Consider the following 13957-nt stretch of genomic DNA (forward strand, 5'->3'; position numbering starts at 1 on the left):
GGTCACTTTTCTCTTCACTCAGGTAGCAACACCCCAACCTGCCGCTCTCCTCCCAGGCGGGGGGGCCAGACCCCCCCCTTTCTGTCCTCTCCTGCCTCCACCGCTACTGCTGCCTCCTCCTCCTCCTCCCACCACCATCTGTGGAAACACAACCGACATCATTACTTACAACCGACATCATTACTTACCTCTGGAACTTACCGGGAGCTGGATTCGAACCGCCGTCTTCGGGGAGAGGAGGCAGTGGCCTTAACCACTGCGCCACCAGCTCCCACAGGAAATCTGGGTTTCACACTGAACATAAGGTCAATGAACCAATTTTTTGAAAACAAACAGGAATCGTCTGGATTCGAACCCAGTACCCCAAAAACAACCGCACAGCATGCTGGCGAATTAGTCCACTGAGCCATCTCACTTCAGGGGTAGAGCCTGCTTTTTCATTGAATATATAGGGACTTACCCAATTCTTTGAAACTAAAGGAAGGAACTCGCCTGGATTCGAACCCATTACCTCAAAAGGAACAACACGGCGTGCGAGTGAATTAGCTCACTGTGCCATCTCCCTTGCATGGAAGAGACAGCTTTTTCTTTGACTTTAAGGTTAATGAACAAAGTACTTGGAAACAACCAAGGAATCAACACCACCAGAGTCAATGCTATGAGCGTTAATACTTATCTTATGTATATAATAACTGTGCTGGCTTGCATAGGAAAATCAGTTTGTGTCCCTTGTCAAGCTGTGGAATCTGAAGCTGTGCAGCTAAAATGAATTCCACTTCTAGCAGGGTTAACTTTTTGCAAAGTTTCTTAGTGTAAAACTATAAAAGTTGGATGTTTTTTCTTGCCATTCCATTGTGAAGTAAACTTTCATACCCCCTACTACTGTACTACCTCCACTTGAGTGACAGTCCTTCCTAAATAGGCAAAGTTAGCACTGCTGTTCAGGAGTCAACATGCCTTGGCATTACCTGCAACCACTTCTGTGACCAAAGCAGGAAAATAACCTTGATTCACTGCCGTTGCGTGAGTGAGGTGAGACCGTAGTGAGAGAAAAAAACAAAACAAACTATTTATCCAACGTGCAAAGTATAATGAAAACACTTGTCCCTCAGGCAACTCTTGTTCTCCCAGACGTCAGGCAAAATATGAATTCCACACCCCTGTTTATAGTATGCAACAAAGGGTTAAACATGTCAGCAAAGTTTTAATTCTGCCACCAAGTGTCAGTAAAAAATGTAACTCCATTGAAAGCAAGGAGAAAAAAATGCCAGCATACATTCAACACTGTTGTTTCAATATTTCCATGTAATGGATTATGAGGTTTCACTGAGCAAGAAAATTGGAGCATTTGCAAACTAGCGTTGTCATTAGCACATTGTGTGTTGGATTCGAGATCTCTGTTTTTATTTACACAGTATTAGATTCCACTTGCAGCACATTTGGCGTGGGGTCTGTTTGTCAGAGAAGCAGTCGGCACAGCAGCTTGTTTTGCACACCCTTCATTAGCAGATTATTACATAGTGCATTCATATGAATTTCAATTGTGCGTTACCAAACCGGTTCTCTGTTTATCATTACCATCATGAGTTATTCAATATAATCTTATAGCATGGGTAGTCCAACAGGGCTTCATGCTCAGTCATCACTATTGTGCATTATCATGTGTGTGTGTGTGTGTGTGTGTTTAAAAGGTCATTGTAACTATATTAAATCCTCTCTCCACTGGTGACTCAAATGGTAAATGGTTCACCTGTTGTGCGTGGATCCAACTGCCTGTAAAAAAAAAAACATACATTTTGATTAAAATAGTCCTGCTTAATCAGTGTAGGCGAAACACACTTCATTGCATAATAATATTATTGGTAACACGTTACATTAAGTGTCTAATTAGTAAATACATGTGTACTTATACATAATGACAATGTTATTATGCATAGTTACAATGTATTTAATGTGTACATCTTTTTGCACCATATAATTTTAACCCTTTTCTGATACAATTGTGTACTTACCACAAAAGCAGCAGGGTACTTGACACACTCAGCACTGTGATATTTCAGTTTTACTCTGATATATAGCGTTGTTTTTTTTGTTTATTTTTTTTAGAATGTCTTAACTTTGTGTCACCTGAGGATGTGTCAGCTGACTTTTTGTTTTGTTTGTTTTGGTATTAACATGCTTATAATTTTATGACACATTAGCAAAGCTAATTACCTACTGTCCGCTATCTACGGTTGCCTTTTATTCTCTGTGTAATGTTGTTACATTATACCTCAACACATTTATGAGACCCTGAGAGGAACACTGGGATGTGACATACCGGTAATTCTTGTTTTGTTTGCCTTCAGATATACCATATGGGCGTCATTCACTTTAAACTTTGCTTACTATAAAGTACTTTAAGGACCTTTTCAATAATCTGACTTCTTATTATTGTTTAGAAAAACGAAAGAAACTTCAATGACTAACTTTTCATGAAAGTCGTTGTCAATGTCTTCAGAAGGATTTTTTTCAATTCACCGACAGGAATTCACCGACTTTTCTTTTAGTAAAGAACCATTCTTTAATTTTTTTCTCATCATTAAGACAGCAGCAACGATTGGGGAAAGTCTTATTCCTTCAGAGGGAATGTCCTTTGGTGTAAAGTCCAGCTTGAAAATCAGCTGAGACGGTTTGAACAGATGTTTACCCAGCTGAGTCAAAGCAACCCCTCCACCCCAACATCTCCCTGTCCAAATTTCCAATCGTGGGAGAGACTGTTGCTTTGTCATATAGTGTCATGTCACTTCTTGAAAAGCAGGGTAAATTAAGATTGGGGTTTTCTACTTAAACTTTTAGATAGTGGCGAAACTTATAGCAACAGGACAGAAGGAAAAAGTCTTTTTGTGTTCAGTTTGGGATTCAGGCCCTTCTTTCGTGTGCTGGCTGCATGTGTGGAAAGGGTCCTTTACCTTTCCCAGTGGCTAATCCGTGCAGATGGTCTGAAGCCATGGCAGATCACAAACAGCATCTGCTGACATGTTTTCATCACCATGCATTTGAATGGAGGGCGAGGAACAATAATTCCAACTAAAATCTGATACTAAAATCTGATATTGGGGTTTTAATAGCTGAGGTTCAGTTTAAGTGGGCAGGCTGCATTCTGTCCTCGACAATCTGCTTTCATTGGAATCAGTGTCCATTAACAGAAGTGACAGCCAAGAATCTAAATAATTTAATGAATAAAAAGCCTTGGACAATGAGGTACTCTCTTGTACTGGAAAAAAAATTTTCTTGCTTCACTTAACGGCCACACAGAGACAAAGCTTATAGTCAGATTCCATTCTAATTAAGAGTTCTTTCTTACAGCACGTTTCTGCTAACCACAAGGGATCTGTTAATAACTGACTGGGGCCGTAATGAAATGGGGAGGGGATTGTACTATAAGCTTATATTCACAATCAGTGCTTTAAGTGTTCAGTAAGTATGATCCAAGGGTAAGACTGAACCCAGGAGTGTTAACAGCTACATTTGAATTGTATGGTTATACCATGCTAGCTACAGTCATGCAAAATAGCATAAATTAGTGTAAGAATTAATAATGATGGGTGTTGTCTGAAGTATGTTTAATAAATATGACTGCACATTCCATTTTAAAAGCTCCCTAGTGAAATCCTAATTGATAGCATTTTGTGAAACATTTTCTTTGAAAACCGAATCAATAAATCGTACAAGTTTCGCGTTTTGCATTGATTACTCTAAAATACTTTTCTTGTTTAAATGTTTTTGTTTTATAATTTCATATTCTTTAAAATTATTTCTGTACTTTAATACATTTGATAACTATGTAGTTTTTCCCCTCCCATTCATTTTGCACATATTGCATCACGTATAAAGTCCCTATATGAAGCCCTGTTCTAAATGTGTGTCTATCAAACAAGTTTCAGATTTGTTCTCAATGGAAGCCTGATTAACTGGCCCGTTTCAGTCTAGCCCTGGAGGACACAGACGTGCGATTCTAAAAATCACGAATCGTTACATACAGTACTATACAGTCCATGAAGAAAAACATGTGCATGTTTAACAAATGCGTCTGTAACTCACTGTTAAAATGTACTTACGTACAACATTTTAAGCTTGCTGGGTCACATTTCTGGAATTGGGTCCTGTGTGTGCACAGTAGGTTTCTTCTTTGTCGGTGGGCATTTGCAATTCCTCTGTGTCATTGATACAAGTGTTAGAACTAGAAGGCAGAGACACTACATATAACTAACAGTAAGCAGAGAGAGTCATGCTTGATATGAAACATACATACTGTTCATGATATTTTGGGGCCATGGCTAGGGTTAAGCGCACTCCTTCCGAAAATGATTTCAGAGAATTAATATAAAGCATGCAGAGGCAATGCTGCTGTAGACTATGTTACATTTTCATTGGGCTATCCTTTATTGCATCTTCATTATATTAAGATTAACACAGCAAGTATTCCTTGAATGACCTTTTTAGCCACTACCCCCTGTAGTTAAATCATTTGGTTAAAAGCCTCAAAGAGTATACTTAAAGGGTGTGCCATTGTATTTGACAGTCTACGAGTGCCTGCCATCCATAGTTGTTTTCTATGCTGTATCTGTACAAACATATATATTTACACCAAACGATAAAATCAGGAGATTTATGCCAACACCATTTATTTAGTGGGAAACATTTTGAAGGTTGTGCTTCCTTGCCAAGTTTCACTTGGTATTGCTATTGCTGTATATGTTATAAATCAGGAAGCCACTCTCAAAAACACCTGATTGCAGAGCATTCCAATATCTCTTATGGTATAAAAGTGTTTTAATGATTCACTTCACAATCTTGTACCATCAGCTGCACATATGAACGTATATATGCTTTGGATACTGATTTTGAACTTGATTAATCTTATTACCACTGAATAACACCAACTGTAATGATTAAAAGGGCAAACAAACCACTTCAGGCTTGAAATACTAAAACATTTGCCTTGTAAATAGTTTGACCTTTACTCTGTGCCTAAAACCTTTTTTCTTTCTTTTTTCTTTTAGCACAGCATCCAGCACGGGAACGTTATACTTTCTGAGAATAGGCAGCATCTTCTCGATGTTTACTCTAATGCTGTGTGTGAATTTTGCTGTTTTCTTTCTATTGCAAATCCATGTCAGATGTTAATGGAAATAACATCATTTTTATGTCACAATGGCAGCGTGCCATTCTTTGAAACAATAACAAACATGTTCCCCTTAATTCTCTTGGAACTGAATCGAGATGAATGCAATGCCTGAAAGATTTATGTGAGATCGTGCCAAAGGTCACTGAGAGAGGGGAGCCGATTGGTAGAGAAACTGAGTTTCACTCTTTTTTTTGTTAATATCAGCTGACTGCTTTGGCACTTGGAATCCTTACAGTAATTACCTTCTCGCTTATGACAGTCTCTATTTAGAAACTGGGGGATTTCTGGAGGCTTTCCAGTTGCTGTTGTTACAAGTAAGAATGCATGCAAGACTTACTGTGTCCCAAATCAAATAAACGATCAACTGATTAATGGACTTTTTGATAAACAGTATACATGTACTGGATACTGTGGTTAGAGATGGGATAATCCGTTTTATTTCAGTAATGGAGCAGAGACCCTATTATTCATGAGAGGAGGGGCAAGCAAACCCGCCAGTGTGCAATTAGGTTGTTGTCACTTAAATGAAATACATATTTTATACCATTAAAAAAATAATAAAAATACTTTTTTTTTTTTTTTTTTTTTTAATTAAAATGTTTGGGATGCATTTTATTAATTCGAAGACTGATTTTTTATTTTTTTTTGTAGATGTTTTCGTTACAGCCCCAGCTGGCAACTTTACAAAACTTTTCTTGGCTCTATAATCAATTAGGTCTAATGTCGAAATAGATAACTCCAATGAGATTTTTAAAACAAATATTCAAATGTATGGGGACTCACCTGGTGAGTGCACTCCGGTTTGGAGTGCAGGGGGAGCTGTATGAGTGTGGTTGATATCTCCCAAGCAAAGGGTTTGGCAGGAGAGCTGGATGGTGATAGTTCACCTCGCCGCACTCCAGTGTCCATCTGATGGAGGCGGAGTGTTCCCAGGCTGAGCCCTTGCCTCTCAGTTGCTTGGTAACTATGGTTCAGTGGGTGAAAAGAGGCGATTGGCAAAACAGTGGGAACTGAGGTTGTCTGTAAGTAGGTTGCAGCAGTGAGGTGACATCTGAAAATGGATTAAAAATCCCCCCCCCCCCAACAAAGCTAGATTAAATTTGTAAACATCAAGCATATTAGGCACCTCCATTACCAGAACATTCGACAGTCAGATGGTTAGCATCTCATTCACCATTCATTAAACAACACATCCAATGATCAGCTAGAAAGGGTTTTATATCTTACCTCAATCCATTCGTCCCCGTCGTGTGTCAGAGTTCAGCTCCTCATCCCCAACCACCTGTTTTCCGGCTTCGTGTAAGGGGGAGGGCAGCTATCCCCCTGCCCATGGCTTCCCTACAGCCAGCCTCTCCACTATCAGCAAACTAAATTATGGGCAGAGGTACCTCAAAGGGTGAGGCCAGAGGCCAAAGATGTTATGAAAATATGTATAACGTAGTATTTGTTGTCTAAACTTTAATAAATATTATTCTTCCTACGGCATGAGTTTTCCTGACTGAAATATGAATTTATGGATTTCCGTCGATCCATATTAGGATTAGATAAATAATGGTTCAGGCTTGTGCAGATGTGAAGTCTCAAAAAGCCTACGAGAAAGAGTAATTTGCGGTTAAGAGGTCTGCCAGGAATTCCAGTTCAGATTCTAAACCGGAGATGTTAGAAAACGCAAAAATGAAATAAGTACAATTTTAAAAAAGCAGAACAACTATTGAAGGACTTTGCTGCCACAGGGCAAAACTAGCTTGGAGGACTTTTACAACCGAGAGTCCTGCTGCTCCACTCTTTCATTTTGTGTTTATTTGTGTGTTCAACCATTCCCATTTTAATAGGCCCCTTAATGGCCAGCTGTACAATAATGGAAGCAAGATCTGTCATTCCAGCTGCAAGAGGTGCCACACTGCACTGGCATCAATCACCTGGAGGCATGGCATCCTATCTTACAGGGTGGCCAAGAATGCCAGTCAGTTCCAGGAACTCCAGTGTTTTTGTGCAAGGAGAGAACAGCCGGCCACCTTAGTCCCGTTTAATGAGAGGGCAAAGCTTTTGCGTCAAAGTCCTAATTAGGCAGGCAGTAAAAGAAAATATTGTATTTTTAATAACCCGTATAATAACGGAGACTACTGCAATAACATACCACCTCATTAACTCAGAATTGGTCGTACAAAAATAGTATTTTATAAACACTGGCAGTTTAATGGAAACCTGGTCATTTGTAGTACTTGATAGATGGTACGGTAATAGCTGCTGCTAAAGCTGAAAGCAGAGATTATGTTTAATGTTAAATGGGCCTTAAACTGCAGTCTGTAGTCATAGCTCAAAATGAAATCTTTAAATTGCATTTATTGTAAAGAGTGTAGGGATTGAGTATCCCTGCAACATGAAACTCTTATCCAAGCAGGACAATTAAATGGGTCTCTTTTCCAGGGCTCGACTTGCAGCACGTTACAATGTTGCTAATGAGGGGTTATATTCTTTGATTTTGTTGTGCGGCTGCTTTGATAAGGACAGGGTTAGGGTTTGATAAGGAGGAGAGGGTTAGGGTTTGATAACAAAGAGAGGGTTAGGTTTTCATAAGGAGAGGGTTAGGGCTAGATGAGGAGAGGGTTAGGGTTATATAAGGAGGAGAGGACCCAATTGAAGCTTTTGAAGCAGAGCCACATACCTGAAAAAAACTAAAATACTGTAGGGCTGAGACTTCAGTTTCCATACCATTTCAAGCATGGGCTGCTATGGACACCTGTACAGAAGTTTGCAATATTAAAAGGATAGCAAAGTGTAATAAAGCAGGGTGAAAGCACGGTAAAGCTGGTTTGGTAAAGCATATTTAAAAAAAAAAAAAAAAAAACTGGTGCGATCCTGTCAGTTTTCTTCTTTAAATAATATGGCACTGTGATCAGAAATAAAGAGTAAATTGAATGTTATGACATTAGGTGTCAAAGCCTCTGACTTGTTTGAATTGTATACTGTATGAAGGTATAAAAAGTGGTAAGAATACATTTCTCAAAAGTTTTAAATATTCATTTTACTACCATTTCAAACTCTTGGCAATCCTTTAGAAAAGTTGTAACTCTTCAAGAAGTTGTAGGAAATGAGTAAGAGCCAGTTAGCTTTGGTCGCTTTTGTGTCATCTGGTTCCACCTAGTGGTTGAGAAAAGAATCTGGTTATTTCACTGCCGGACCTACCTTAAATGGGGTCGATTAGTGCCACGTTCATTCTTGATAAAGAACCAGAAAGGTTCACAGGTCTGTAACAGTCTCTGGGCACTCCTATTATTGAGGCAAGGGTGATCACTTAGAACTGCTGCACATGCCTAAAGAATTAGACACTTTCCTTTTTTTTTTTTTAATTCCGAAATGCCTTGCTTTTTATGACTACCAGGTGTAAAATGACCATGGAAGTGTCTGAAACAATGCTTGTCATGTTAAACAGTTATTTTGGTGCTAAGATTTGACTTCTGGTGCACTATTGTAAGTTTCAAGTTACAAATTGCTGTTTCTTAAAAAACAATTCTAAATGGCGTAAATGCACGGTGTGGAATTCTAGCAGATTTTTAAAATATGAAAACAAAGAAGAATTGCCAGAGACAATATTCACTGTTATGTGTAATAGGGATATTCAGTGATTAGGTAGAAGGATAATTATTTGTATGAGTCGAAATCTATTTTTCCTCTGCAGTGTTTAGTACTGTAATGTATAGAGAAAGGATTGGTCTATGTCTCTTCTATTGAGTTTTTTTTTTCTTTTTATTATTGGAGAACTTATATTGGAGTATAATATCAAGCATACATACCAATATCTATAAAGTTCAAGCTTCAAGTAGACTAACATAATCTACAGTTAGACAGACAGTACAGGGGATCAGAACTCCAGTACACTCAGGTACAAAATAAAACAAATCTATATTCAAATATAAACTTCTTTAAAAAAAAAAAAAAAAGTGGATATTTTTACAATTAACACTGACAGCCATTAGTCAATACTCTGTTAGGAACACTGTTTAGATGATTATAGACTTTGTTTTGTGTTTTCATTGGTGAAACACACTGTTTGGATCTGTTAACACAGAAACATATAAGAATAGTTATACAAGTTTGTGGTTTTGGCAGGGAAGGACCTCATGCAGTATTAAGACATCAAGGAAGGCAGGCTATTAAAAAAGCTAAAAAATGAATTACTAAAAAAAAAAAAAACCTGAACTCTGAAACCAACAGCCACCTGTGTAATGACTGTATTTGTGTAGCTCTTTGTGTGCGTGTGCGTGTGGGCGGGCGGGCATGCATGGGTGTGCGTGTGTGCGGGCGTGCGTGGGTGAGTGCGTGTGTGTGGGGTATGGGGATAGGAGTCAGTGTGAAAATGTTGCCCCAGATCTTGACCTTGCTGTAACCAAGAAGCTCTCTATCCAAGGAGAATTAGGATCCAGCAGGGTACTCATTAATCACTAGAAACACTTCATGAACAGGAACTGATAAACTGATAACTCACTATTTTAATAAGAAGCTACCATGTTTCTCCAGATAGTGGGGTAGAAACAGCTCTGTAGACTGATGGTGTTGAAACAAAAAAACAAATGTCCTCTGCAGAACAATTGACATTGTCTTGTTTTGTATACACACCCCATTGACCTCCTTTTGACTAACAGAGAACCCTCATTGGTGTTGTTTTACTTTAAAAATTAACACATCGTTATGAACATCTTATTCAGGTTTGCAAACTGTATGATACTAAACTGTCCAGGTGTGCAGATATTGGATCATATTATAACACTGTTGAGTGTGTTTTTGCACTTATAAAACAGAACTCCCCACCCCTACCAAAGTGAATCGGTTGTCATGTGAACGAGTTGTGGTGGTTCTCTAAGTTCCTAGCCATATTCCAATAGTTGCACAGTTTGGAACACTTAGCCAATGAGAATTCTTCTCTTACACTGCAGTTTTACTTGCATATCTGGGCTGCATATGGAACTGACTTGCATAGCTGGGCTGCACATGGTCTCTCTTTACAGAAAACAAAATAAAATGAAATGAATGGGGGACACATTAAAATGGAATGAGGTGGAGACTCCGAACTCCTCGGAACTGTCACATTACAATGATTTTCAACAGCCAGTGAGCCGAACTCGATTTACACAGTGCTAGTGCAGCTGGTCAATTTAATGGGTTGAACATATCAAAAATAAAACACAACAAAGCAACACACATTTTGTACAAAATCCTGAAAAAAAGATAACTTGTTAAGGTTTGATCCGAGTGTATTTAAGTTCTGAGGATTTGATACAAGATTTCCATTGGCAACTAAAACTGCAACACATAACCACAGTAAACCTTGTTAGAAATGTACATATTTCAAAAATAAAATAAAAAGGCATGATGGCGGAGTTATACCATATAGCTTCTTGATAAAAAATAAAATAAAATAATAATAATAATAATAATAATAATAATAATAATAATAATAATGTCTTAAGAGAGCTTTGAAAATCTGTTTTATAACTGGGGCCCTATTAAACTAACTGACAAAGCCTTCAAATTAAAAACAAACAAACAAAAAAAACAACCTAACAGAATATTAAGGTCCTAAACCCAACCATGAAGTGCCTAAATATTAGTTAATAAGGCCTCAGTAGTATTTTTAATTTGTACTGTAGACAGATTCCTAGAAGTAGACTTTCACAAGCTGATAAAATGTTTAAAAACAAAAGCTCTTAAGAAATGTACAAATATAAAAAGCTACAAACATTAATAAATTACATCATCAGAGACACAGAACACACTTCACAAGGTGCTAGTAAAACAGCTTTTCAATCCCATCAGGTTACAAGGACTATAGAACAGGAAGCTGGTCAAGACGTAAGCATGTCTTTTTTTTTTTTTCTTTGAGAAGTCTCGTTTCTTGCTGCACGTGAATCTTTACAATACATTTGTTTGTTTTTGTGTAAGGCCATACTAAGTTTTGCAATTTGTTTTTCAGGCAACACCTCTCTGTCTAAAAAAAAAAAAAAAAGCGCCTAAATGTAGCTAAGAAATAATAAAAAAAAAACACTTTGTAAAAATGTATAATGAAGTATTAGTTAATAAAGAACAGTCACTCTGTTACAAAAGGTAGTCATTTCAAAAGCTATTTACAAGCTACATTCTATATACTGTAATGCAGTAAAATGCATATGTTATAGCTAAAGTACTTTACGGTATTGCCTGAGAAACAAGGTTGGATTAGAAAGTACCCGGTTAATTAAAGATGAAAGGAAGAGAAGGGGGAGGCTTGTCAAGAGGACGCTTCATCCCAATCAAAAGTCACCTAGTGTTTTTGTAGAAAAAGGGTTCCCAGGGATCTCTATCAATGAATATTGATGTCAGCACCAGTAAGTTAAGTGCAAGTCTGTGCTGTTGGCCACACTCACACATTCTGATTGAGTCAGTTTGCCACTTGATAATACTGAGATTTAAAAAGGTGTTATACAGTCCCTTTGTAAGGAAACAGATATAATACAGCAAAGCATGGAAATCACAGTACCCAGTATAGGGAGTCCTATTTGTCATTATGGGTCAAATAAATATTTGACAGTTCAGGCCTGGTTTAAATCAGTGCCATTAGCAACAGTAACAACATAGAATCTACCCTTCGATAAATATTTAGCTCCTAAACTACCGGTTCAGTACTCTAGGTTGCTGTTACCATACTAGTTTTGTAATATTTATTTATTTATTGGCATGTATTTCATTGTCAATACCAATGAAATGCCTGAAACTGAAATGAGATCTAATTGTGGCTACATGATTTGTTATTGTGTTAAGGGAATTGGGAGGAAAATGCAACATACAATGATTAAAATTATATATATATATATATATATAAAAACAATAATTATATAAAGAAATAATTTTATGTTTCAGCAAGGATTTGAATACAGATTTTGTTTTACAAAACAATTGTGGTAATATATTACAAAATAAAAATGTTGCTAATATATAATTTAAACAACATTTACATTATCTTTTTCTTATAGATCGCACCGAGAGAAAAAAAAAAAAAAGCATAACACTGTTCTTCAGCTCAGAGACTGAACAAGCGCCCTCTGCAGGGCTTCATGAAATGCACCGGAAGGTACATTGTACTTTGTTTCTGTTGCTTTGCAATCTGATAAAGCTAGGCTTGCTGTCTAAAGCCCCTTTCACACTGGCACTCCTACCCGAGTCCGGACCCGGGTCCTGGCTACCCGGGTCACAATCCCGTGTAGTGTGAAACCACGTACCTGGGTCGTACCCAGGTTAACCCAGGTCCCAGCGACCCACCTCAGGATGTGGGTCGACACGCTTTGAACCGGGTTGAGCGAGACAAAATGCTTGACGGCCGTTCGTGAGCCGAGACAATAACAAACAGCCACGCCTGCGTGAAGGTTTCAATTCCGCAAGGAACTGTTTATTCTGTTTAGCCATATTTTTGTTGCTTGAGACACACCGTGTGCCAGATTGCAGCAGGGATGTAGAAACATTTGCTCTAATCAACATTTGGGCCGACGGTTCAATCCAGAGAAGCTTGGATGGAAGCGTCAGTAACAAGCTGCTTCCAGGGCATTGATACGCGTATTGTGCACTTGCGTCTGTCACCCAGGTCAACCCTTGCTTTATCAAAATCAGTGTGAAATCGCGTACCTGACGCGCATCACACTGGGTCCTGACCTGGGTAGGTTCTGACCCGGGTAGAGCATGCCAGTGTGAAAGGGGGTTAAGTGTTAACCATACCCCTCTTATGATTTACCTTCTTAACAGTAGTTGCGATAGGATTTTTTACAGTTGCCTTTCTCCGACAATTTTGACATCAAGTACAGTGCAAAAGAGCTCCGATAGTTTTTACAACTGGGTTTGCATTTGCCAGCTGTTTGACAAGTCACATCCAGGTCAGATGGTTTAAAATGCTCAAAATTAAAAGCGCTACACATTTATTTATTCATATGCATGTAAGTAAATAAATGCTGGGGATACTTTCTAGAAGTTCGGAATGATCTGCAATGTTCTTCAGCAACTAACAGTTGTAGTAAATTGAGACACACATTTTGTTTTAAAAATATTTATAGCAGATATCTGAAAGTTATAAAGTATAAGTAGAGGCAAAAACCTATTTTTGAGCTATATTCTTCTTAAAAACTGAAAAAACGTCACCTGTTTTATTCCCCATATGGTTCAGTTTGCTGCTGTAGTCCTTAATACCAGTGAACAGGAGTAGGGTCAGGTTCAGGTCATTTCACCTGAGCAGCGACACAGTCCCAGTCTTGCACTGTAGATGTTACAGGAGAAGTTTCCCATTACGATGAATCTTCAAAATCTTCCCCAGTCTCTGTTTGGCAGTAGCCATGCCTTTCTTAAGCCGTTTGGCTACACAAACAACAATAAAAACAACGACAACAAAAAATAAATAAAAGAAGTTACTGTAAAACACATCACTTGTAGGAATGTACTTTCAGAGACAAGGCACAGAGGGTAGAAATTCAGTTTGGTTGTGGAAATACAAGACATGGCAACACGATTCAGCTTTGAATGCAAAAACTTCACAATATCTGTAAAATTGTTTTTTGTAATCTAAAATGTCAATTATAATGCAGTTTTTACACAATAGGCTGAATAAGTCATATGTGATTTTCAATGGCATTGCTCAAAACTGTTCAGCCCATAGTAATGGTTCTGCACTAAATGTTAATATAGCTTTGCTCCAACCTGTTACATTGACAGTTAAATTGTACGCTCAAAAACAGCTTGCAGGTGGTGTTTACCCAGTGCTAACTACCTCAG

The 13957-nt window shown here is 38.1% G+C and overlaps 1 protein-coding gene across 3 annotated transcripts in view; it reads right to left on the reverse strand.

The window, feature by feature from the left end:
- Nucleotides 1-10292: 10292 nt before the first annotated feature.
- LOC117413713 (lysine-specific demethylase phf2-like) overlaps nt 10293-13957 on the reverse strand; it is a 34915-nt gene continuing 31250 nt past the window's right edge. For all 3 annotated transcript variants that reach the window (XM_058999860.1, XM_058999859.1, XM_058999861.1), the window contains exon 22: nt 10293-13543. In XM_058999860.1, coding sequence (XP_058855843.1) covers nt 13455-13543 — 89 coding nt within the window. In that variant the 3' untranslated portion in view covers nt 10293-13454. The remainder of the gene's footprint in view (nt 13544-13957) is intronic.

This window comes from Acipenser ruthenus, chromosome 25, assembly GCF_902713425.1.
Source record: "Acipenser ruthenus chromosome 25, fAciRut3.2 maternal haplotype, whole genome shotgun sequence".
Classification (NCBI taxonomy): domain Eukaryota; kingdom Metazoa; phylum Chordata; class Actinopteri; order Acipenseriformes; family Acipenseridae; genus Acipenser; species Acipenser ruthenus.